Genomic DNA, 27,471 nt, shown 5'->3' with positions numbered 1-27,471 from the left:
CATTTCATAATGTTTATTGTGGAAAACTTGGAAACTATAGAAAAGCATAAACAAGAAAATGAAATCAGACTTCTTCAGCTCATACTCAGTGTTTTGTTTGTATTTTGGTGAATAACCCTGGTTTGTCTCCCTCGCTCCTCCTTCCCTCTTTCTTTTCTTTTCCTCTTTCCTCCCCCCTTCTCTCTCGAAATCTATCATTATATCAGTCTCTGTCTATGGATTCCCCCCCCTCCATTTTGCAGTTTTACTGAATTTACTGTTTTATGTTTACCCTGCAGTTAACATCATGTGGGAAATACTCTCCCATAGTTTTAAATATTTTAAAAACATTTTCAATTCAATTGTATATTATGTCACAATTGAATGCATCTGTTAGATATTCAAGCCGGTGACAGGTTTTGTTTTGTTTTATAATCCTATAAGATCATTTGTGGGCATAACGCTTTGTATGTAGCTCTGATCATGTTTTTAAGGTCTTAGAACTTGTATTGCTGGTCCAAAGGGGGATAAGTATTTTGGTGTTTGGTACACATTAGGGAAATATCCTCCTGAATGGCTACCTAATTTAAACTTTCACTTCTTATATAGGAACAATCTGGGGCTCTTTAGTTCATGGAATTTTCATCAGTGATCTTGGAGATGAACAGAATTTAGAATTCAGGATTATAATTCAAAACAGTTTTGACAGTTTAGAGAATTGATTAGTTGATACAAATTAAAGTTCAGTAGGTGAAAACGAGGGTAGGAGAAATAGGGCAGATAAAAATTGCTGAAATACTCTTTGCAGATTAGCCATTTCTGCATGCACTGCTTGAAGGAGAATCCAGGGGTCATAAGGAATGTGACTAGATTTCTCGGTAGCCCTGTGGGGACTTTGCTACGGTAAGGTCTGTTCTCAAGTGTAAAGAAAAAGAAAGCTCATTTGGGCTAATGCTGTATTCTAAAAAGACTGCTAAGATTTTGTGTTTTCTGCTGTTAAGAATTCAAAGACACTACCTTCTTGGGGAACATTTAATGTTCATTTTAATTATTTATGATAATTATTTGAGCATAAATTGAATTTTAAAAAGGCTTTCTGAAAGTTACTACCAATCTTTCCTCATTTAAGTAGAGAATAAGTTTAGGAAGCTCATATTTTTTTTCCACGAAATTTCAGGGGAAATAGAATTATCTTTACCTTGCAAATGGTACTTTGAGGATAAGAATGTTATCCTTAGATAAAAATGGCACATGTTTATAAACACACGCACTCTAAAATATGAGGAAGGGGTTTAAAATGCCTGCTTCTGTTTGGTTGTAGGTTGTAGTTCTGTGTGTGTTTTGAGAGTAATTTATATGGTAGAAGGCTGTACCAACATATCTATTAGCAATCACTTCTGTTCACTTGTGGTACAATTCTAATTAGTGTTCAGACGAGTGACCCTGGGATAGTTATAATCCAGAAGGACTTTATAATTTGTTCTTTTTTTGTTGACTGACATTCAGCGTGATTTTAAGACTATTAGCAAATCACATATGATGACTAAAAATCAGAACATTTAATTAATCAGCTCACTTAAATCAATTAATTATCTTTGCAAGAAGACAGGGAGATTTCTGTGTTTCTGTTATCCAGAGAATTTTATTCTCTTGTACTAATAAAGAGGTTTTTTTTCTTTTTAGTTTTTAGCCTAGGTTGCCACCATTCATAATTGAATGTCAGCTCATGTTCTAGCCAAAACACTTTAAATAGGTTATTATTTTCATTATTGTTATTATTGTTATCTTCAGTCAGTACTGTTATATCTGATGGTAGGCTTACTTCTTTAGGAAGGTCATCCATGCTGTGTGCTCTCTGTACACAGGTGCTCTCCCGAAGCACTGGGAGGCAGGGAGTGTGGTCCCCATCGCTGACACAGCAGATGAGGGATGAACCAGCCAAGTGACATGGTTGTTGTGAAGGCTAAAATAAGTGCAGCTATAATTCTAATTAGTTTGTCTATCTTAATAGCAACAGCTAGTCCTGGGTATATTATACAGCTGCGAAAGGCTAAAAATATGGCAGCTATACTTTGCTTTTGGAAATCTATTCTTAATAATTTTTTTCTAATTATAATTTGATATATGTTCATTGCCAAAGATTAGGAAAATTTAGAGAAGTATCTGTAAGAAAATAAAAATCACCGATAATTATATAGTAGAGATAAATCCTATTTACATTTTTTGCATTTCCCATTTTTTATATAATTGGGCTCCTACTATACATATAATTTTATGTCCTCACTGTTTTTCCACTCAGCATGTCATTAGTACTTTCTCATGGTCATAAAAAATATCTCTGAAAACCCCTATTTTAATAGATGATATTCATTTGAATGGTCATATCATTATTTACTTAACTATTTGGTTGTTGGTCCTAGTTTTCAATTATAAATTATTCTGTTATGAACATATCGTACATACATTTTTGTGTTGATCTCTGATTATAATAAAGCAATATTACGCTTCCTCTTAACTTGTGTATTTTCAGTGCTAAACTATAGAATATCAGATAGGTAAACAGTTTATAGGTGGTAGTCTGAAAAGATTGCATATGGTGGTATATGAATTGTTCTTTGAAGGATGCACCACCAGGGCTTTGGCAGCTATGAGAGTCAGGATGTCACAACTGGGGAAAATTCAGGAGCAGCGATGTGAATGGAAATGAGCTTAGGCTGAGTGCATCTGTTTGTATGAGTATGATTTAACCACAGTGGAAGGATAGGCTTGAGAAACTGAACAAAATAAAATTTGAAATGTGGAGTAAAGAATTTGAATTTGTTATAGATGTGGCAACCAAAGGTCCTAAATTCTCTGGACCATTGTACTAATCATTACGAATCTTTATGTAGCACATTTTATGTGCAAAGCTCCCCCTTGTGGAGGCCCACTGGGTGTTTATACTTCAGTAAGGGTCATCGTATTCATCCAGTGAATGCAATGGTCTGTCATGTCCTCACAAATAAATTCCTAGAGTCAGACTGCGATACAGTGCTGGTTTGGAAGTGGCAATTGGAAATCTTCGGAGGTGCAGAATCAGAGCACGGCCACAACTTAAATGATGCAAATATTTTAAGGATTGTTCTTATATAGATTGAAGGGGCATGGTTAAAGGCAGGAATAGTAATGCAGGACTGGGAAGCAGGGACTGTAAGACTTAGCAGAATGGGTTGGAGGAGAAGGGTTTACATTTAAATGATTTAATCTAGTGGTTCTGATTACAGAGTTAACTCCTTTCAAAATGTAAAAGCCTCAGTGCCCTTCCCAGATTTGCTGGATCTGAATTTTGGGGAGATGGGACCTCTAGATATATGTATATGTATGTATATTTAAAGCTCCCTTAGAGACTCTGATGTGTGCCTCTGGTTAGAAAACACTAAATGAATTAATGTGTGTTTTTTCCACCCCAGGAATTTGTCAAATTGTCTGAACCGACTGTTTTGAATCTTAATACACTTAATATGCATGTGTATGCATTTTTCTTTTGCATATTTTTTCATACTCTCTTCAGTTCCTGAAAAATTTTTTTCTGTTACTTGGTGTCAATTCCTTTACAAACTTATTAATTAGCGTTACTCTGCAAAATCAATTTTGAGCAAATGAAATGCACTACAAAAGTTAAAAGAAATTTCTGCAATTTTTTTTCTTACTAAATGATAGGGACAAAAGCCAGGATGGATGATCAAATATGGTATTTGAGAACATCAAAGCTGGCTCTGGCCTTGGCAATTATCCGCTCAACACCAGCAGACACAAGCAGCAGAGAATACACAGAGCACCTTGCGAAGGTGGTGTCTGAGCAGGAGTCAACATGGAGATCAAAAGTCCAAGCCTTGGAAGCTGAAGTTCTGCAATTACGCCACAAACTTCTTCTGAGCAGGATGCATGCGGGAGTGTTTAAGAGTGGTGAGTGTATGAAAACGTCATTCTGGGTCTTTATTATTTACTTTTTTAAAAAAAGACTTATTTATCCATTTTAGAGAGAGAGAACGAGCAAGTGGAGAGGGGAGGAGCAAAGGCAGAGGGAGAGAATCTCAAGCAGACTCAGTGCAGAGTGCTGAGCCCAGTGGCTCGATTTCATGACCCTGAGATCATGAGCTGAGCTGAAACTAAGAATCGGTTGCCCAAGTGACTGAATCACCCAGGTGCCCCTTTATTGTTTACTTCTAATTTAATTTAATTTTTAAAAAAAATTGAGTATAGCTGACACACAACGTTACATTATTTTCAGGTATACAGTTTAGTGATTTGACAACTCTCTACATTATGCCGTATTCACCAAAAGTGTGGCTACCATCTCTCCTGTTACATCGCTATTACAGTATCATTGACTTTATTCCTTATGCTGTGCCTTTTATTCCCAGGACTTACTTGTTCCATCACTGGAGGGCTGTTATCTCCTCCTCTCCCTCACCCATTTTGCCCAGTCTCCCAGCTCCCTCCCCTCTGGCAACCATCAGTTTGTTGTCTGTATTTATGGGTCTGATTCTGCTTTTTGTTTGTTTATTCTTTTTTTTTTTTAGATTCGGTTTATGAGTGGAATCATATGGTATTTATTTTTCTCAGTCTGACTTATTTCGTTTAGTGTAATACTGTCTAGGTCCTTCCATGTTGCCTCAAATGGCGCGATCTCATCCTTTCTTTTGGCTGTGTAATATTCCATTTTGTGTGGGGGTGTGGGGGTGTGGGGGTGTGTGTGTGTGTGTGTTCGTGTATGTGTGTCTACATGTATGTATAACATTTTCCTTATCCATTTGTCTATTGATGGACACTTAGGTTGCTTCCATGTCTTGACTATTGTAAATAATGCTGCAATAACATAGGGGTGCATATATCTTTTCTTGATAGGGTTTTAGTTTTCTCTGGGTAAATATACAATAGTGGAATTATTAAATCATATGATATTTCTATTTTTAATTTTTTGAGGAACCTCCATACCATTTTCCACAGTGGTTATACCAATTCTGGCTTATTTCATCTTCACAATTATTTAGAAATTGTTTAGTTTCCTAAAACTAGACTTCTTGCCCTATAAAGATTTTTTTTTTTTTACTTGTAGTCATTCATTAAACATTTATTGTTACTTCCTGATGAATGAGGCTACAGTAGATATTGGGATGAAGTTGGAGAATGAAAATATCTAGATTTGAAGGCAATAATGTTTTAACTTACTGGATAAAATTTAAAATCTCATTACTTAACCTTATTATTTTACTATGTATGTTATGTTGCATTTATATTAAATAATTCATCTAGCAGTCATATATCATGTACCAGCTATGTACCAGGTATGCAGTGGGTGGTGGGGACCCAAAAAACACATAAGAGGAGGTGCTGTCCTTGCCATTAAGTACCTACCATTCTAGCAGGGAAGATTGACCTATAAATAGTTAACCCAGTGTGATAAATGCTTTAATAAAGATACTGACAGAGCACAGAGGAAGAAGCCATTCATTCTGCCTGGTTCTGAAGACTTCTCAGGTCTGGCCCTGAAGGTTCTGTCTACTAGGCATGGTCACGGAGCGTGCAGCAAGAGGCAGGAACATGACCAAAGGCAGAGCAGTAAAGAACACATGTGCCATTTAGGATACTGTCAGCATTGCATTTCAGAAGTGACCAGAACACCATGAGGGAGAAAGGAAGAGAAGTGAATTGGGACCAGGTTCAGAAGGGCCTTGAATGACAACCTAAGGACTGTTTTAGTTTATTTCCTATCACTAAGTTGACCATACAATTTTTTGTCTCCCTAGGGCCCTTGTGAGAGTGAAAGTAGGGAACTGTTAATGATTATACTAGGACAACAGGTGGAAACCAACTCCTGAGCATGCTGGAAATGTGGTCACTCCATTCATCAGGAGCCATATAATTTTTTTGATGCAGAGGATTGACCCACATATTGGGATTGGGAAACAATTCTGGTGGTTTTTAAAGAATGTAAAATCCTTTGCCTAAAACCCTTCCCCAGCTCCCAGTTTTGCTTCACATTTGATTCAGTCTTGTGATCAGGGCCTGTGATGCTGTGAGTGATTTCACCTCTGTTTACCTCTCCCACCTTGTCTCATACAACCTCCCCATTGTATACAGGGCCCTAGCCACTATGGGCTTCCTTCCAGCCTTGGACCTTTGTTATGTTCTTCTCTTTGAATCTCTTTGTGACTGGTTTCTTCCCTTTCTAGAGGTCTTATTTTAAATGATACCTTCTCACTGACTGCTCTATATACATAGCACTCCCCACTAGTTTTTCTTTACCTAAACATCCCCTGTGGATTGTTTGTTTATGTAATTGCTACCTTATCTCTTGAGCTAGAGTTTAAGTTCACTGAGTAGTGGGTTTTGATTTGCTCAGCACTCTCTACTCAATGTCCACCCCAAACTCTGACATGCAGCAGGTGCTCAATAAATATTTGTCACATGGAAGTGGGGCAGAGAGGATGTTTCTGGCCATAGCAGTGATTGGAAGCAAGGAGACCGGTTTTAAACATATTTACCAAAACCCATATGAAGAATGATGAATTGAAATCTATCTATGATAGTGAGAACTAAAAGGAGGTCAGACATATATGCATGATTTTTAGACACTTCAGATATTTGTGAATGATTTCAGAGTGTGATTAAGGGACATAGAGGCATTTGGGATAATAAGGTTTCCAATCCCAGTTTATTGAATTTATTGCAATGCTTTGAATATGGATAGTGAACACTGAAATAAATTTATATGATAAAAAATTGAGTCCAGGTTTGTCTGAGTGTAGGCTAATCCCTGATCCCTGAATATACAGGGATTACGTAGAAGGAAGGTGGAAGGATGGTCCTTAAAGTCAAAGAGGATGAGCAGGCTGGAAAGAGCAGACTCTTATAAACGTCTGTGATATCAAAACTGTTGTTTACTGTCAAGGGTCTGTTTATACCACTGCTCTAGTGGTGTGGATGATTTGTTTGGAACACGAATGTGCCTGACAGTGAGAGCCTAGGAGAGAACTTGTTCTCACACTGAAAACTTGCACTTGCAGCACCTGTGAGAGAAATTTTCAAATACCCTACAATTAAAGTCAGTTTTACTTGCAGCAGGAGCTATAGGTAAAGCGTTTCTGCACAGGAGGAGCTATAGGTAAAGCGTTTCTGCACAGATGTTTATAAGAAACTTGTCTCTCCATCTGTTAGCTTAAACTTGAAAAATGAGGAATAAACAGATAGATTCCGATAAATAGAGCCACTATTAAAGGGGAAGGAACAAAACCTAACAAAGGGGGGATATTAGATTGATAGGGAAATAAAGAAGGAACACAGCATTATTTAAATATGTATAGTTTGAAAGACTGACTTACTCTAAGAAAACTCCATACCTGAGAATCAAAACTATATTATAGATATGTTTATATGATTAAATATTTTCTTCTGGAATTTTCAGGGTTGCTTTACATATGCAACTCTTCTCAAGTGGCTAGAGACAACTGGCCCTCAATAAATGTTGAATGGACTGCTTCTTGACAGATTGAGAGGCTGGGTAACTTAATTTACAGCATCAACTATCCATTGAAGCAACTGAGCAACCCAGAATTCAATAAAGCAGAGCTGAAATGGCGAAGTAAACAAATAAAAAAGCATGATGTAGTTTATACAGCATTTCAGTAACTCAGCTGTTTCTTTATTCTGATTTATTTTTCTACAGCTTCTTAGAGAGAGAGCACTACTTCTTTATTACATTTATTAAAGGACCAGACTGTACACAGAAGGGATAAATAGAACTCGCCCTTAGAATTATGCCACATTGTAATTTTACTTAAATGCTCCTCAGTAGTGGGAGGAAGGAAGGGAGGAAGGGTCAAAGAAACCCAGATAATCCAGTGACACATTTCTCAAAGTCAGTTTGGGTGATGGCTGGTAGGCATGGTTAGTTGTCTACTCAGTACGTAGCTTCCTACTTCCTTTCTAAGGCACTCTAATTTTGTTTTGGCAGAGATGTGCTTATCCCCAGTGGGTTAATCCATGAAAGGCTTAGATTTGTTTTGCCAATATTGTTATACGGTTGGGCAGGGGCCAGTGAAAGGTAAAAAGCAATCTTCCGAGCCTTTGATAAAGATTTGCCCCTCTGTATAAAGAGATTGAGGCTCATGAAAGAGAGCACTTAAATTTTTCTTTCTTTCCTTTTTTTTTTTTTTTTACGTCAACCACTTGTTTCCTGCATGCAGCACTGCCAACTGAAGATACGATGATGCCTGGATCTGTGGTAGCCAATTTGCAACTGTGAGGCAATATTGAAAAATTAATGGCCAGCATGCTAAGGATAGTGAAATAGTTGGAGGAAAAGGACCTGGGTCCTTCTCGACATTGCTGAGCAGTCAAAGCAACACTAGGATGACTTTCTTAGGAATGTTTAAAAAGATAAGCAAGGGTTTAAGCCATTGTTGTCCATGTGTTCTCTTCCATGTATCTGAGCACATCCTAATTTATAGAGTGGGGAAGGGGCGGGGGTCATGAATAATTTAGAACGGCCCTACTTTTTCTTCTGCCAGGAGTCTTCTTGATCTATATGGGAGAAAATGAGTGAGAAAAACTATGTTCTTTAATCTAGAACAGCTTCCCGTTAAGGATGGCCTCATAATGTTGGCAAGAATTTCATCTGTGTCTGAGTAGGTAGGTGAGGAAGACCCAGAGCCTAGAGACTGGCCAGGAAGGTGTCAGTGGCTGTTCTTAAATGTTGACTAGGGGTTGAAGGGGACACGGTGACAGGAATAGGGCTTTGTTAGTGGGAATAATGGCACAGAACTTCAGTGAGCAGACTCCGGATTAAAATTTGAGTATGTGTGTGTGAGAAAGTGGGGCAGGCAAGGGGAATCTGGGCAGGTATAATTATACAGTAATTTGGCATTCCCAGAAGGGAAGTAGATAGATGAAGTGTCAGGTGTATGCTTTTCCCCCTACAATTTATGTATTTGGTGTCTTCGTGAATGATAGCTAGGCTACTGGATGAGCAACTGGCTAGAGGGGAAAGAAAGAGAAAATTAAACCAGAACAGTTCACTGATTTCCATGCTTACTTAGTAAATGTTCGCTGAATTCAGAGCGACTGTGCCGAGTGCTGGGGCTGGGTGGCGGCGCCGTGCACAGCAGCAGCACAGTGACTTTCGGAGCTGGACTCAGCCCTTCTGTGGTTTAGGTCCTGGAAACAGCTGACCGACCAGATGGCTTTAGGAGCTTCCCTCGCCTCTAGCTGACAGTGTTTCAGTTTACCCACCTCCTTGCCTGTTGTCTCCTTTACCGTTTTATACTCTGAGGATCAAATCCTCAGCGCTCCTGTGCCTGCCCCAGACCCTACTTCTCCTGTTGTGTGAGCTTGGATTCAGGAAAAGGCTTTTAGCTAGATCAGTGTTGACTGGGGGTCAGAAAGGGTCCGGCTAGCCTGGTTGCCCGTGTGCACCTCGCCAGACCCAGCACGGAGCCTGTCTTTGTCTCCCAACTGCTACTTTTCCAGCCCAGGCCCACTCAGCCTCTGTCCCAGCCTGTCCCAAACCACATACGGAGGACACATCACAAATAACTGACCTACAGTCACAGCTTTGAAGCTCAGCATTTATAGGTTGGGGGGTGGAGGGGGGGCCTTCACTGTTGCACAGGGGCTGAAAGAGCATGGAAAATGAATGCATAAGCATTTCCCTTTTTAGTTTTGATAGAAGCTTTTATAATACAAATTTCCTTAAAATTGCAGTTGATTTAAAACATACATGCGTAATGTATGTAAACATCAGGAAATGTGCCGCTAATTTAATATGGAATCTAATGAAAGACTCCAAAATAATTTAAAGCACATTGATAATTACACATTAGACATGCTTTACTCATTATGTAAAAACTGAATATTTTGATGTTAGAGACCATCAACATACAAAGAAATTAAAGTTAAGGCTAAAAAAAAGCTCCGAATCTTAAATGGCTTTGCTAGTGACAAGGCAACTGTTTAGAAATGCAAACATGTCAGTTCTAAGAAGAGCTGGCTCTGGTAGGAATGGTGGGAAGGGCCGAACACGCACCAGCTCGGTCCTGGGCCTGGAAGACGCGAGAGGCTGGGCTCAGGTGAGGGCAGCCGGGTGTCCCGCGATGTGCCATGCTCCGTGTTCCAGATGGACGTCGTCAGCCCTGCCACACCTCCTCCTGGTGCGGGGCTCTGCGTCCTGCTGTGTGATGCAACCGTCTTTTTCGCCTGAGCTGGGTTCCTGGAAAGTATCGTGAATGTCCAGGGAATCCCCTAATTAGGGTGCCTCTACTTTCTGTGTATCTCTGGATTCTTTCCATTTCTCTCCCTTGCAGCGCCACTTCCTTGGCCCTGCCTGATTTATCTCAGTTAGCCTCTGTGTTTACGGTTGCAGCCTTGCCACTTTCAAATCTAGGCTGCAGCCCAGACTCAAGTCCTCTCATTGACTGTAGGATAAATCCACAGCCCTTAAAATAAGCTACAGGCTTCTCCACAGTTTGGCGCTTGCCTCCTTCTCTATAGCCTATCCTGTCCTCACTATGTCCTCCACATTCTGCACTGCAACACATGAAATGTCTTTCACTTACTCGAATCCACCTTGTTCTCTTTCAGCTCAAGGCTTTTTACAGCTGTTGTTTCTCTCTGCAGGATATATTCTCTCAATCCTTTTTGTCTGGTTGGGCACTATTCTTTTTTTTTTTCTTCCTGATATAGTTTTAATACCCTTTCTGCCTTTGCTGACTGCCTCCTTAGACTAGATTAGATTCTCCTGCTGGGGGAAGCATACTGTTCTGTACTTTTCACAGCATTTGTGAGCCAAGTTATAATTGTTTAATCAGCCTGTCTTCCCTGTAGGACCTAAACTCCATGCTTGAAGGAGTGTACTTTTTCTCATCACTGCTCTATTTCTGGGGTTAGCACAGTGCCTGGCATGGGGTGGTGGGGTGCTTGGGGATATTTGTTAAATGAATGAGTTTCGACATGTTTTATGTGAATGTTAATACCTGGAACAAGGTGGCCGGGCTGATCTGTCATTTCTGGGGATCTACCAAACTTCTACAGTGCGGGGAGGAGGATCAGGAGGGCAAGACCAAAGCATCCTAGGGAAGGAGACACTCACTAAGGTAGGATGAGTATCAGGGCTCCTACCTTTGAGGGAGCCATCTATTCATACAGTAATTTGATCAGAATAGAATAAATGAAGAAATGAAGAGTGACCATTTTTGGATTCTCACCTGTGGAACAAAAGCTAAAACTATTCAAAGTATCTTTCTTTGAATTTCAGGATCTTTTCTCAGTGTAATTTTTTTTTTTTGAATAGTTTAACCTATAGTAAACTTCAATCTGGTCCTTATACTTAGGATTATATTTATATTTTTGCAGGTTTTATCTGCATTTTTAAACGCCCTGCTGTGTGTCTGTATTTGATTTTTTAGATTCATTTAGAAATCTAAAGGTACCATTGAAGAGTCTGAATTAATATTTGGGTCCTAGACATCTTGAAAATTTTTTTAGAATAAATTCAATGTGGAGCGAGTAAAATCCAGTTAGATAGCTGTAGACTGTAGTTTAGACAGGGAAAATTAATGGAGTAATATCAACTCCATTATGAAAGCAAGAAGGAAAACAGGTAAATAGGGTAAATGGGAGTAGGTTTGAGATCCTGCAGTGCTGGTAAGCTCCCAGGTGATGTTGATAGTGCTGGTCTGAGGAGCAAAGGACTGTGGACTATTTTGGGGGTGGAGTTTGTGAAGGGAAGGAGAAGAGATAGGTTGGTAGTTGGAGAGGGGGCGAGGTGGAGAGAAAGTTGCGTTTTGTTGTTGTGAAGATAGAAAAGATGGCAGCACACTGGTACTCAGGGAGGAAGGAATTAGCAGAGAGAGGAAAGTGAAAGATTTGAACAGAAGAGGATAATAAAGAAATCACAGGGGCTTGGGGCCTGAAACCCAGAAGAGATACAGAGCATGAGTGGTGGGCCTGGCCCTGGACCTCAAGCAGGGGCCGACATTTCTTCTTCTGAGGCTCTTGAAGGTAGGAGTAGGTGCCCCTTTATTCGTGTTTTTGCTGAGTTCATTCCTGGCAGCTGTCCTTTGAAGTTCATTTTTGTTCCTTTCTCCTCCTCCAGTGTCCCTTCTTAAATCTGTCCTGTTGTTTTGTTGTTGTTTCAACCTGCTTTTGGATTTTCATTATTGCATTTCTTTGCCTGCTGCTGCAACTCTTGTCTGAGTCATCCCCACCTCCTGCCTTGGTTGTAGAAAAAGAAATGAGGAGAGCAGAGTTAAGTAACGTGCCAAAGGTTAAATGGGTAGTAAATGGAGTGGAGTTCTTGTAAAATCCGAGAACAGTGCCTTTCCAGTACTTTAGGGAGCTTTTTTAAACCAGTGGTTCTCAAAGTGTGGTCCCCAGACCAGTTGCATCAGCATCAGGTAAGACCTTGTTAAAAATGCAGATTCTCAGAGCCCACCTGTTACTTACATAATCAGAAACTCTGGGGGTAGAGCCCAGCAGCCTGTGGTTTAACAAACCCTCCAGGTGATTCTGATGAAAACTGAAGTTTGAGAACCACTGGTTTAAACAAATAAAAGTGAAATATATATTCAGGGAACACAGTAAGACTTCTCCAGAAAAATGGGTCGGTAGAGACCTATTCATCCCTTGTCCAAACCATCTGAGTGACAAATCAAGAGGGATTTGCAGGAGGGGAAGAATGAAGGGGGGGAAATCGGAGGGGGAGACGAACCATGAGAGACTATGGACTCTGAGAAACAAACTGAGGGTTCTAGAGGGGAGGGGGGTGGGAGGATGGGTTAGCCTGGTGATGGGTTTTAAAGAGGGCACGTATTGCATGGAGTACTGGGTGTTATACACAAACAATGAATCCTGGAAGACTACATCAAAAACTAATGATGTGGGCGCCTGAGTGGCTCAGTCGGTTAAGCGGCTGCCTTCAGCTCAGGTCATGATCCCAGGGTCCTGGGATTGAGCCCCGCATCGGGCTCCCTGCTCGGCGGAGAGCCTGCTTCTCCCTCTCTCTCTGTCTGCCGCTCTGCCTACTTGTGCTCTCTCTCTCTATCTCTGTTAAATAAATAAATAAATAAAAATCTTTTAGGAAAAAAAAAAAACAACTAATGATGTAATGTATGGTGATTAACATAACAATAAAAATTTTAAAAAAAGAAGGATTTATAGGCCAGCCTCTGAAAGATACCGTAATCCCAATCGATAATATTTAACCCTGGTCACCAAAGAATTGAGAAAGTGTTCATTTAGAGCCTGACAGAGCTGAGGAAGATAGTTGAAATTAGAGAAAATGAACCAACAACAGTAACATTAACATCACCCTAACAACTGTGTTTCATACTGTTCCAACGAAGTGTGTATATAAACATAATAGGAATCCGAGGAGTGTGTACTGTCGATTTTTGTTCTAGGAGAACTTCTCTCTTCCTTATCACCCTTCCCCTCTCTCCCTCCCTCCATCCTTACTTCCCACATCCCTTCCTAATAAGTGCTGATATGTTCTGTCATTGAGGAGTCTGAATATATATTTCCCAGTATATAAGATGTGTGGTTGTATAAGACAGCCCCTCCCCTTTTTGCAGGGGAAGCATCCTTTTGAATATGTATTTCAAGTAATTTTAAAGACTTCTTGTAGGGGGAAAGTTGGGGATCAGAAATGCAAGATACTGTATCCTATAAATCAGTAGAAAACCTTAAATTCTGATTAAACTATACCATTTTGCCAATCCTTAAAAAGTACATAACGTAACATAGCTAAAAAGAAATATATTGCTATGAATGAATGCTAGCATGTTGCAGGCATAAAAACACATTTATTCATAAATAAAGTTTTTGTATCATGCTCGTGGAACACGTATACTTGCATTATATTCTGGGCCCTACGGAGGACTAAATAGCTATAACTTCAGTACAAAATGAATTTGAATGAACTCTGAAATTGAATGTGAAGATGAAGCAAATGTCTCAGTGAAAGCAGCAGAAAACCAGCAGCAAGGTGCAGTGCTGGGGAGTGAGTATGTGTAGGGGAGGTGCCGTGCACGTGCACACGGGACCCCCTTGGCTCTTGGGTGATTTTTGTAGTAACGCTTCTGACGAGGGGCAGCATTACTCTTTCCTTATACTGCAGGGAGATGGTGGTCTTTCCAGTCGAGTCTCCTGTTTCGGAAACATCATTTATGTGAATTTTAAAATTGAAATTGCTTGTAAGCTTGTCTTAGAGTGAATGTGAGGAAACGCATCAGAGAGTGCTCAGCTGTAGGGTGTGTGTGCTGTGAGGGAGATACAGGTTGTGTGCTGCTCTCAGCCTTCAGTGAGTCCGTTGTTTCACATCATCCATTATTCTATAGGAAGCGTGGGATAACTTTTCTTGTTTTCTTTCTCTCCCGTTTCTCTCGGAGTCAGAGAGAAACATTGTCTATGTGTCTTTCATACATTCAGGCCATGTCTGCCAAGTTTTATGCTTTGAAATAAGCAAGGGAAGGATTGTGTCCAGGGAAAGCTGGTTCTTAATGCTTGCGCAAGCCTAGCTATAAAAATTCCTCATTACTCTTTTAATTAATAAGTCACATGAAGAACAAAGACTCTGTTGCTTTTGTGCCCTCCCTTGGTGCTTGATTCAGCAAGATCTTTCACACAGTAGTTTTTCAAAGATGTTTCTGGGCTTGGTATTGGAATTATCACTTCTGATGAGGCTTATAAATATTTGTAGCAGAAATAATTTTCATGAGCTAAGGCAGGCTTTTCTATGTAAAATGCAATGTAAGACATGCAAAATGTCAACATTTTATATCAGTTTGACAAATAACCACGTGGTGAAGAAGAAACTGATAAAAATTTGAACAATGCTTCTGGTCTTTCTACATACTTTTTATTGTATTTGAAGTTTTTCTAATTCATCAATAAAGCAGAATATGCAGAATTTAGGCATGTTTCCTCCCTCCCGTTGTTACTCTAATAACAGTTTCCTTTCCCCCTGGAATTTAGTGTCATTTGTCCATTCTTTCTGTAAAATAATATTTTGGAAAAAAATGACCTTATTCTTCAACCCAGGTCATACAAATTAGAGGGTATTTCTCATATTTTAATACCTAATTTTGCTAATAATTGTGCCTTTAATGACTCCAAAGTTATTTCCACCTGTGTATTTTATGAAGTGTTTACCCTCATCTGATTATTTTTTATCCTGTGAACCGCAAGGCATCTCATCATATCTATAATTTCCAAGCAGGAGTCAGTCCAAAGTAGGCCAAGTCCATGCTGGTGGGCTGCTTTGTGTGGCTGTGCATGCAGCTCTCTGATGTCTGGTGGGGCGAGCGATACTGCAGGAGCTGGACCCGGAGAACTGCATGTCTCAGTGAGCTGTACTTTTCCAGTTCCTCTGAAATTTTTCTTTAAAGAAGTCCCTTGTCTGTGCACAGGCGTCTGTGATGGTTAACACAGTGATAACAAACTTAGCCGCTCACTTATCTTTTTAACAGCAAATGCCATACGAATCTAGGCCTTTGGTACCTATAGGTCTGTGTGACATAGAAGAGTACCATTAATCAGATTTGCAACTTTAAATTTAAAATTTTATTTTTGTTTTTAAAATGTCTTTCTGAAAGGCTTTGTCTCCTTAGTGTTGGTAGGCATAAGGCTAGAGTTCCAGGCCGTGGCCCTGAGCCCTGCCCATGCATTAGAATCACCTGGGGGGCTCTTAAAAATCCTGATGCCTCGGGGCGCCTGGGTGGCTCAGTCGGTTAAGCGGCTGCCTTCAGCTCGGGTCATGATCCCTGGGTCCTGGGATCGAGCCCCACGTCCGGCTCCCTGCTCGGCGGAGAACTTGCTTCTCCCTCTCTCTCTGCCTGCTTCTCTGCCTACTTGTGCTTTCTCTCTCTGTGTCAAATAAATAAATAAAATCTTTAAAAAAAAAAAAATCCTGATGCCTGGGTTGCCCCCCAGGCTAGTTATATCAGAATCTCTAGGGGTTGGACTGAAGCATCAGTATTCTTCGACAGTCTCTAGTTTATTCTACAGTATGGCCAGGATTGAGAACCACTGGTTTAAGGCAGACATTTATATTCTGTCTTTAACTCAAATGCTTTATTACCAGTTTTCATTGTTAATCCCACCTAGTTTTAATTCCCTTATTTTATTAGGGTTTTCTCTGTAGTATGCTGCAGTTCTTTGTTAGAAAGAGTAGAAGACATTGGTTTTGGCTCTTAGGGGGGAAACATCTGACTAACGTCCTTTAATGTGAGATTTAAGAGCATGGAGGACACTGGGGAGAGGGGATGGCAGGTCTGTGGGCAGTTGAGGGAAGGGCCATTCAGTTGTCTTTGTACACGTTTGCATGTCTAGTGGCATGGATGGGTTTGGAGTTGGGCCCTTGGTGGGGGATCTTAAGCTCTTTTGTGTGGATAGTGGGCAACTATAAAATGAAAACTGGCGTTTATTCCAATCTACCTTTTTTCTTCTATAAGGGTAAATAGTAGTAGATAGCTCCCTTTATCCTGTAAAAGCAATATCATAAGGCATATATGTTTTTAAAAATTAGGGGATAGTTATATTTCTGCTCTTCCCTCAGTATTATTTATTATAGTAGGTAGCTTATTGAACAGTTACAGGCTTTTAAAATGGATCTCCTTATATGATTGCCATAATTTCTGTAGTCTTCAGGGTCCTTGAGTTAGTAGTAATACTGAGCAGCCCATGATGAGTCAAAAAGCCTCTAGAGAAAGGGGCAAGTATTATTCCTTCTGTCAACTCACGTGTAGTAGGTGACTTCCCATATAAGTTGGCTATGAAATCTTATTGGCAGTACTTTGAGGCATTTCTGAGAAAGCCTATGTCCGTTGATGCAGAGATGTTTTCTACTGCATGATTTATAAGTAAGTATTTAATTAATAGGGCACTTAGTTATACACACACACACACACACACACAAACACACACACCCCTTAGTTGTTACTCTATAAACCTTGTGGCAACATGGTCATAATTTATGATTCTGATTTTAATACTGTTAACAACTTTACCGAGAATCCTCAGCTATTAAAATTATTTAAATGATTAAGAAAATATCTTATAGATAGTTCTGTAGTAAATACTTTTTTCTCCAACTACTTAAAATTTTTTGCATTTATTGGAAAGTAGCAGACACTCAGTTTTTATGGCATGAATATCATGGAATGACTGGTTTACCAGAAGGCATCTTGGAAGTAAATAGAAATGATGCGATTGTAACATCCATTCTGACACACCTTTAAATAAGGAAAGGGCAATGCCTAGAGCACCCTGTTTAATATAAAACAATTTAATGCACTAATGAATGATCCTCATCAAGGTCAAGCATACAGGAGATGCTCAATGATTAATTTAAGAATGCCCATTCATAAATGAGGAAAGAAAGATCCAACAAAGGGAGAGGAAGTGTTATTGATGATGGGAAGGCTTGCTGAAGACAAATTCTGGAGGTAGATTGCTCATTGGGAAGAGCAAGAGGATTGGAGTTAGATGAATCTGGGTTGAATCTCAGCTCTACCAACATTAGATAAGTTCTTTTAGGTAGATGTAAAATGAAGATGATGATGAGAATGATAATGACAAGGAATCGAGGTTAATGGGGAATGCTTGGCACTGAGCTCCCTGACACATGAACAAAAAATAAATACCAGTTTTCTTCCTCCTTGGCCTTGATAGTCTGATGGGAATTGCCATTGATTGCTTAGCAGCAGAAGAACCGAATTTTTTTTTGGACATGAGGATTTTATTGTTTAATTCTGTCTTGCAAAGACCTGGATCTATCTGGTTTAACAGATTATACCTGTGGGAAAGAAAAGAACAGAGGTTTAAGGGTGTGTGTGAGTTTTTTCTTCCCAGTAGTAAAATTGTGCTCAGTTCCAGTCCAGTAGCAGAAGTGGAAGATCCTTAAGGGGCGCCTGGGTGGCTCAGTCGTTAAGTGTCTGCCTTCGGCTCAGGTCATGATCCCGGAGTCCTGGGATCGAGTCCCGCATCGGGCTCCCTGCTAGGCGGGAAGCCTGCTTCTCCCTCTTCCGCTCCCCCTGCTTGTGTTCCCTCTCTCGCTGTGTCTCTCTCCGTCAAATAAATAAATAAAATCTTAAAAAAAAAAAAAAAAAAAGAAGTGGAAGATCCTTAGGCCTGGCAGTCTGATTTCTTCTGGGAGTAAACTGCTTAGAAAAGTTTGTAGGAATTCAGCTGTTATCCTGTTTAATTATTTTGAGAGATATGTTAAGAGAACTTGATTTTCATTCTGTCTCTGTATTGTTACAAAAAGTTCTGATTTGATTTCTGCCCTGTTTTGATTTCTCCATCATGTAATTTTCAGTGTTCTTCCACAGTGGACCCTACGATTTCTCTCTCTTGAGAAAAACATCATCACTCCTTGACTGTTTCAAGAGCTTTCTGTGGGTCAGTTTATCTGTCACCCTTGGTTTTTTTTTTTTTTGCCTCTGCAGTTTTTCTTAAGATACAGTTAATAAATCATGTTATAAGCTGTGGATAGTTTTCCGTGGTCTAGGTACAGGTTACATTCAAATTCTTTCCTATGGTGAAGCCAGAATCTTTTGTCAGCCCTGTCCCTTACTCTCCTATACCTCTGCTTTCCCTCTGCTCTGGGCGCACTTTCCCCGAGCTGTTTCTCAGGCCCCCGCTTCTGTGCCCTTGTTCATGAACGTTCCTGGTATGACAGGCCTCCCTAATGAAAGCACTGTGATCCCATGACACTTGTACTGTATGAAATCTTTCTGGCTTTTCCCCAGTTTGAACTAACTCCTTTGTGTTTCTCTCCCAAATCACCTGTACCTGGTACCTTTGCTTCACACTAATGCCTTTTGCCGTGTAGTAGAATTAGTTGTTGGCTTGCCTTTTTCTTAGTTCTTTGACGGTAGGAGGTCTGCCAACTAGGTATATGACTTTAGGCCATATCCATATGTTCTTATTTACCATTTCGGTCCTCCCAGCCCTTATTTCAATGCCTTTACATTGTGGCACTGAATATAGTATATGTTCTGTGAAATCGTCTATTCTGATGAGGCAGAATATATTAAGTTTGGTTTATTTTCTCCCTGAAAAATATGTCTTAATTTCATTTTTAATGTTGAGATTATGTTGTTCTTTTGGTCAAGTTTATTTAATTTCCTAGGCCACTGATTTTTACAATGAGTGATGGATGAATGAACCATAATACTAAAGCTATGCTGTACTGCTTTGTAGCTAGGCCTCCACAAGTTAGGAAAACCAGAGAAAACCCCTGAGAATGGAATTTAGTTTCAGGATTATCACAATAGTAAAAATCAGTGGAAATGAGTTCTGCTTGGTTAGCAATAAGGTGTCTGCAAAAAATTGACTTTGAGCTCTCCTTTTTACTACTCACAAGACTATATTTTAATCGTAATTGACAGTATAATAATTGATTACTGAGCTGTCTCTGGCTATGCCTCTTTTTCAGAATTAAGAATATTTTTACTTTGTCTCCTTATGCTAGAGAACACACTCTATGGAATTAAGTATACGACTTCTGGCCACATCCATATGTTCTTACAAAGTTGTCATTTGCGGCTTTACTGGCAGATAGACTATACTTAAAAAGAAGGAGGTTAGTTGTGGAAATGCTTATGTCTCCAGAATGTCGCATGTGAATTATTCTCTGTCTTCATAACAAGCCTGTAATTAGTTCATATACGTAAGGCATATAACGAACTATCATGTCATCCATCAAATGTTGTATTCCATGGTGAAATGAAAGACACCTAATTCCTAGACTGAAAATTGGCCAATTATAATCTTTCTCTATTCTGGACTGTCAGTCTAAGGGTATTATCAATATTTTCAGGTCTTCTGAGTTTTTAAAGAAAAGGGTCATTTATGTGATTCTACAATGAAATAATCTTTTCACCTCTGAGCCTTCATAATGCTTTTCTTGTAATGCTTTTATAAAATTCATTTAGCAGAAATGCCTGATTATGAGGTCAAAAAGTATTTTGCAATTTGGGAGGGAAAGGGAATATGTATTTCATGAACCAACATTTTATAATTTCTTTTTGGTACCTGCAAGATCCATTGTCAGATTCCTCTTGGAGTGACATCTCTGTATGAAAAGTAGTGGTGATTTCTGACCCCTGCAAGGTCAGTGAGGGTCCTGGAGCAGGGTCCCCTCACATGGGTTAACAGACTTGATGGGGATTGCTAGCACCCTGGGAAGATAGACATCAAGGCTTTGAAAGACACCTTTGAATGTGTGTATTATAGCTTGTATTATAATATTCAGCACTTGGGAGAAACATTATCTTTAGTCACCAAAACTGAAGATTAAAAAGGGATTACATAGGGTGCCTGGTGGCTCAGTTGGTTAAGAGACTGCCTTCGGCTCAGGTCATGATCCTGGAGTCCCGAGATCGAGTTCCGCATCGGGCACCCTGCTCAGCGGGGAATCTGCTTCTCCCGCTGACCCTCCCCCCTCTCATGCTCTCTCTCTTATTCTCTCTCTCTCAAATAGATAAAATCTTTTAAAATAAAAAATAAAAAATAAATAAAAAGGGATTACATAAATGTTTTGTGTATCCTAAGACTTGGGGAAGCCTGAGTTATTTGAAGATACATGTTTAGCATTTACCTGGGAACAGATTGAACTGTTAATGATTCTGAAATAAATAAGAAGGGGGTATTGGAAGTTGGTATTGCCCCCCCATGGGTATAAATAAAATAGTATTTTAAATGATACTAGCAAAATAACTGTGATTGCCTAAATTTTGTGTTTTCTTTTCCTCCGTTTCATAGGAGCAATTTCCTTAGTATCTGTGGTTGTCAGTAAGGTTTTAGAGTAAAACATTGGTTCTAGTCGTGCATAGTAACTATTTGATAGCTGTATAAAAAAAAAGATTTATTTATTTGAGAGGGTACGAGCATGCATGCCAGTGCATGTGCAAGTGGGGGGGGAGGGGCAGAGGGAGAGAATCCTCAAGCAGACTCCCTGCTGAGCACGGAGCCCAACATGGGGCTCAATCTCAAGACCCATCGGATCTTGACCTGAGCTAAAACCAAGAGTCAGATGCTCAACCGACTGAGCCACCCAGGCGCCCCACTGTGACAGCTTTTTAACAAAGCCTAGATTTCATGGGCTGGTTTCGATATATCAGATGTAAAAAATAATAATAATAAAATCTTGAAACCAGAACCCATAAACATGAGCCTATACAAGGCAGGCTTTAAAAAATGTTCTAGTCAGAGGAAGGTCTTATTTCCAGAGATGCAGCTGAGGCTTAGACCATCCCTGTAGCACTTACCTCGTTGAGGTCTCTCTCTGCTTGATCTGAACAAATGCACATCAATTAGACAAAAATGTGCTTGAATCTGTATCAGGCAGTTCAGTGGCCACATAGAGGCCACGCCTGCAATAGGTTTACAAGTTGTGTGGTACTTTATAAGATGGGTATAATTTAGAGAATGGAATTGAAGTGTGAAAAAATTGGAAGGCGATTAAAATGAGAGACTTCTTGTTATGCTTGTTCAGGTATGATACAGTAAACATTATAATTTAGGTGTGGATGTTTATGGGCTGGAAAATTACAGGTAGCTGAAAGTCAGTTTAAAAAAACAACTTATCTTTTTCAATACAATATTGAGGATCTTCTAAAATAGCCCAAATAATCAAAAAGTAAGTACTTAAATGTATGATATTTGGTCAGTACTGTGCTTGACTTCCAAGGTTGAAAAAGAAGTTTACTTGCTATATCTTGTGAGTTTATTATTTGGTTAGAGAGGCAAGATCCCCTGAGATGGACACATAGAAGGACACTACATATGATGTATATAGTTTCATTTGGGGTTATATTTATTCATAGTCATTCATTCATTAGTTGATTCATTTCTTCAACAAAAACTGATTTCTGGAGGTTGTGGTGACCAAAAAAAAAACCAAAAAAAACCAAGAAAACGAATCGATATTCCCATGGAGGAGACAGACAATAACAAGCAAACTGATAAGCAGGAAAAATTCTGAGAGGGTTAAAAGCTGTGCAAAAAATAAACCAGGTTGAAGCGATGGAACGCCTGTGGTTGGGGCAGGGTTGCTAACAGACTTGGTGGTCAGACAGACCTCACTGAGAAGGAGGTGTCTGAGCAGGGTCATCTGAGTGGCCCCGGAGGCAGGAACTAGCTTGCATGCTCAGTGAGCAGACACAGAGCAGAGGGAGTGAGATGAGACCAGAGAGAGGCCAGCGGTACAGACGGGGCAGGGCTTGTTCCAGCAGGTAGGACTGGAAGCACAGTGGGAATCCTTTGGTGAGCATGAAGCAGGAGCTTTGAACTTTCTGCTGTGGTTGCTGTGTGGAGAATGTAAGTGGGAGGAGAAGCAGACTGCTGGGTAGGAGTCCACGGCTGTGGTCCATCAGGGACGTGATGCTGGCTTAGATAAGGTGGGAAGAGACAGCTAGAATATATAAGGCTCTACTTTTGCAAAATAGAAAATAAAGTGGCAAAGATGACCCTGAAAAGGGAGTAGAATTCCAGCTGAATCCTGAAAGATTCAACGTGAATTAAAACATGAACAGATAAAGAGGAAATAGGTATTTCTGGGAGATTTGAAGATGGGAATGGAAATGGCATGAATGGGTCACACTCCACTTCTCTGCTATCCAAAGAAAGCAGAACAAATATAAATTAATACAAGATCGTGGTTCTCATACTAGAATCACCTGGGGATCTTTAAAAAATACTGATATCTGGGTTCTACCCCTGAGATTCTGGCATAGTACTTAGCATAGAGTGTAGTCTGGCATTGGAATTTTGAAATGTTCCAGTCACCTAAGTGTGCAGGTAAGGTTGAAAACCACCATTGTACGATCTCATAAGTAGGAGACCTGTAGCCCAGCAAGAAACACATGAAGCAGGCTAAGTGTTTAAGTTTGGGAGTAGTGCGAAGTAGTGCTTTTGAGACTCCCAAGATGTTTATTTAAAAATACAAGTTCCTGGAGCCCTCTCCTGGAAACACTGATTAATTGTACCTAGAAATACTTCATTTTAATATGTTCCCCTTATGGTGATATAGGTTGGGAAAAATTGCACTGGGTAAAAGATCTCAGTGCTTCTGATTTTTGATAGAGTGAAGGGGGCACATCAGTGGAAATGAATGCCAACCTCAGTTGTCTAGCAGGGTGGGCTTGGGGGACCAAGCTGGCTTGAAGGTAATATCTCAACAGTACAAATGTGAACTGTTGGAACTCTGATCAAGAGCTGAAGTCAAAGCAGTGGCATCAGGGGCTCGGTGGAAAACAAATTCGGGCAAATTCTTTTGGAAAGAGACTTGGGCAGGGAGAGATTAGAGATGTGTATGATCTCAGCAGGAAAGCTAATTGGGGCTAGGTTGTAGAGAGCTGTGTCATTCGGCATTGACAGCATTGGGAGGCCAATGAATGTGGTGTATTGCTGACGTCCGTGATTGTATCGTTTTTACCAATTCTGCATGGCATTCATAACATTCACACCCTGATGAAGTGGTGGATTCATTGGTTCGCCTGGTAGAGGTCGTATTCTCATGGGTTTGATGTTATTCTGTAGGGCTGTAATATATGTGTTCACTGTCTCTCAACATGGTATTTCCTGTTTGTTAGGAAATGAAATCAGGACTATGCTTTTTACCTATCCTGCATATCTTTGCCCCCAGATGACAGAATCCAAAGAGAAATTGTTTTTTCTTATCAGCTTCTAATTTTGTCCTAAAAACTCTTTTCAGTTAGATTCTGTTTATTTATTTATTTAGCCCCTTTTTATTCAGCAGCTGTTCGGTACAAACAATGTGGAGAATGTGAAGAGAGATGGGTCTATGCCCTGCCCATAGGGTCACACAGTCTATTGGGAACAAGATCACATCACTAATTACACCCGATGAGACTATGGTCCAGAGGAAAATACTGATGTTTAGAGGAGAGACTGATGATTTTGTTTTAGAGAATAGGACTTTTAAAATTCTTTTTGGAGGATGCTGCTGACTTTAAAGGACGGGTAGGATTTAGAAAGCTATGGATACTAGGGTATTTCAGGCAAGAGGGAACAGTGTAAAGCACAGACACAGGCATCTGCTGGCAAATGATCTAATTTGATTGTGGCATACAGAGCATGAGGAGGTGTTCTGGAAAATAAGATGAAAAACTAGGTTGGAGCCTATTAAGAAGAGGTGTGACAGCCAGTGGAAAACATGCTTTATTCTGTAGGCAGCAAGGAGCCTTTGGAGATTTTCCAGCAGGAAAATAGAAGGAAAACTAGCATTTATTGGGTGTGTTATGCATGTGCCAAACAGTATGCTTTCTGGAAGTGGTTCCTTTAGGTAATCTGAGGCATAGGTTATCTGGGTACAGTAATTGGGCATCATGTTTAGGGTTGTTTGGAAGAGGGAGGAGCTAGAGACAGGAACAGCTCAGTCATTGCCCCTATCTTATGTGTAATTATTTTGGCATAGGAAAAAGATGATATAAAAAAGGTTTTTATTGATTGAGTAAATTTCTCTTGAGCTCTCTCACTCAGTATCCTGGCTCTGGGATATGGCAGTAAACCAGCAGTCCGAGACTATTGTGGAGTATATATTTTGTGGGTGGGACAGATTATACTGGCAAAAGATGATCAGGCAGTGACAAGTGAGATTTAGAGAATAAAAATAGGGAGACGTGACAGAGACCAGTCTGGTGGCTTCTTTAGACTGGTTGGTCACTTAAGGTCTCTCTGAAGAAGTGACATTTTAACAGACACTTGAATGATAACGAGAAACCAGCCTTGAGAAAATTGAGAGGTTCAGGGTGGAGGGAGGATCCCAGGCAGAAGGAATGGTGCTAAATGGGAACAAACTTAGTGAATCTAAGGAACAGAAAGGTGAGGCAAGATCAACATTATTTGTCAATGGAGTGTATATGGGGATCAAGGAAGAAGTCAGAGTTGACCCTTAGGTTTCAAATGTTGGAACAGAGAATGATAGCAGTGTTATCAGGGAATTGGACCAAGTATCAGTGAAGGATGCAGTTTCTTTTGGACTTGTGTGGTTTAAAATGCTGAGAGCTAGGGACTTTAGCTTGGGAGAGGAGGCAGGATGGGACAGAGAACTTTGAGAATCATCTGCCTAACAGAGTTCTTTGAGGCTCTAGGAAAGGTGGGGGCATCCAGGAAGTTGGAACAGGAAGAGACAGCCAAAGACAACGAGGAAGGTTTAAATTGGCAAACTTAGAGATGAGAGAGTTGGGGACAAGCAAGAAAGCTCAGGGTCTGAGCACTGAGCATGGGAGAGATAGCACTATCAAGTAGTCCTGGACCAAGCTGACCCACAAATGTACGTTTTGTCTTGTGAACCTAATGCAGTGAAGACAATTCTGTTAAGACGAATCATTCCATTAGCTTATAATTTCATGCATTTGACATTGCTGTCTCTCTTGATGTATTCAAAACTAGAATTAGGATGCAAGCAGCTAGAGTGGGATTAAACAAAACTGTAGGCTTTTCTTTGTCAGCATTTCTCAAATATGCTTTGCAATATGCCAAAACATATCCTTCCAGAGGCAGAAGACAAACAATTGTTTTAAAGTGAAACACAGTCATTTCAGAATCGTGTGGTACTTGAAAATAGCAATTTCTGTTTGACCACCAGGTGGCGAAAACACTACTTTTTAAAAATTGTTCAACTCATCAGTACATGTGAGTAACTATTATTTCTAAGACATCAGGGTTGGTAGTGACAAGTTATATATGCCCATGATGACATTTCAGTGCATTTGAAGAAATGCAGTTTGATTTAACCTTTTGTTAATATGTATATTCAACAAGTATTCACACCACCAACTATATAGTAGGGCAGGCATCAGGCAACAGAAATTCCCAGATGAGTAAACTCTGTGTCTGTCCTCAAGAATCTCTCCCTTCCAAGAGGGAGTCACTCATACACTCAGAACAGGTTGATGAGTGCAGTAATAGAACTATGTGTAAGGGGAGCCCAGATGGGGAATGATTTCCTCTGCTCTGGGCAGAGCAGGGAGGGTTTCACAGAGGATTTGAATCAGGGTTTGAGGAATCAGTCCATCTCTGGGTTATAGCATAAGAACACCCCACGTAGTGGTGACAACTTGTGCAAATGCCTAGTTGTATGAATTAGTATGGTGTGTTTTGGTAAACTGTAAGGGTTTAATATTACTTACACATAAGCAAGAGTGAGCATGGAGGCAAGGCTGGAGAAGTAAGCAGGGGCCACACATTGGAAGGCTCTGTGGGCCACGCTGAGGATCTTGGAGGTCTCTGGTAAAGGAAGCTGTTGGAAGGTTTTAAGGATGATAACTCTGTGCTCAAACTAGTATTTCAGCAGGGTGACTGTCAGGTCAGTTCAGAATATGGCCTAGAAGAGGACAGAACCAAAGGCAGGTAGATTGGTTAGGCAAGGGTATTGCAGTAATCGGTGCAAGAGATGATGATGGTGTGAACTAGAGCAGGGGTAGGGGAACTAGGAAAGGACAGGTTCACATGTGTAATGATGGTTGATTTTATGTGTCAACTTGACTGCGTCACCTGGTGCCCAGATATTTGGTCAAACATTATTGTAGATGTGTCTGTAATGGTGTTTGGGACAAGATTAACATTTGAGTAGACTGAGTAAAGCAGACCACCTACCCTAGTGTGGATGGACTTCATCCAATCAGTTGAACTCAAGAGAACAAAAAGGCTGAGTAAGAGTGAATTCCTTCTTCCTTACTGTCTTTGAGCTGGGGCATTGGTCTTTTCCTGCCTTTGAACTCGACCTGAAACATTGGCTCTTCTTGGGTCTCGAGCCTACTGGCTTACAGACTGGAACTTAGACTGTCAGCTCTCTGTTGTAGGCCTTTGTAGTTGCACTGGAACTATATAATACCATTGCTCTCCTAGGTCTCCAGCTGGCTGACTGCAGATCTTGAGATTTCTCAGCCTCCATAATTACATGAGCCAATGCCTTATGATAAAACTCTTTTCTCCCTCTCTCTTGTATATATATCCTAGTGGTTCCATTTCTCTGGAGAGTCCTGACTAATACAGGTACAGAAGATGGAATCAGCATAGCATGGCATTTCACTGTATGTGGGAGGTGAAAGGTAGTTGCCAAGGGTGATCCCTCGCTCGGGCCTGGTGACTGGAGACTAGTCTTGCTATGGGCTGAAATTGGCGGTAAGCAGTACAAACAAGAATTGTATGTTTATGTGCAGTTCATGAAGATGATTTGTACAGCTTTATAAATAGAAAGCCTTGGGATTTTCAAGGTGTACAGAAAAAGATGCCTTTTAGACAGTTGGTTCTCTGGGTCTAATTTTATAAATAATATAGGGACTGTAGAAATGGATGACAAAAGACATCAAGATTTGATGCGGATGTGAAAATCTGGGGCGCAGCAGAAAATACATTTGATTCAGTGGTGGGCATTTCTAGGGTAGGATGTGTAGCAGGCGGGCACAGCTCTATTTTGTTGAG

The 27,471-nt window shown here is 40.2% G+C and overlaps 1 protein-coding gene across 1 annotated transcript in view; it reads left to right on the top strand.

Moving 5' to 3' along the window:
- Positions 1-3,692: 3,692 nt before the first annotated feature.
- MEI4 (meiotic double-stranded break formation protein 4) overlaps positions 3,693-27,471 on the top strand; it is a 195,328-nt gene continuing 171,549 nt past the window's right edge. Inside the window, exon 1 of the mRNA XM_021693619.1 lies at positions 3,693-3,924. Within this exon, the coding sequence (XP_021549294.1) occupies positions 3,693-3,924 (232 nt within the window). The remainder of the gene's footprint in view (positions 3,925-27,471) is intronic.

The sequence above is a fragment of the Neomonachus schauinslandi genome, chromosome 8 (genome assembly GCF_002201575.2).
Source record: "Neomonachus schauinslandi chromosome 8, ASM220157v2, whole genome shotgun sequence".
Taxonomy (NCBI): Eukaryota; Metazoa; Chordata; class Mammalia; order Carnivora; family Phocidae; genus Neomonachus; species Neomonachus schauinslandi.
The sequence above is the reverse complement of the archived record's forward strand: the minus strand, read 5'-3'. Positions and strand labels throughout refer to the sequence as shown.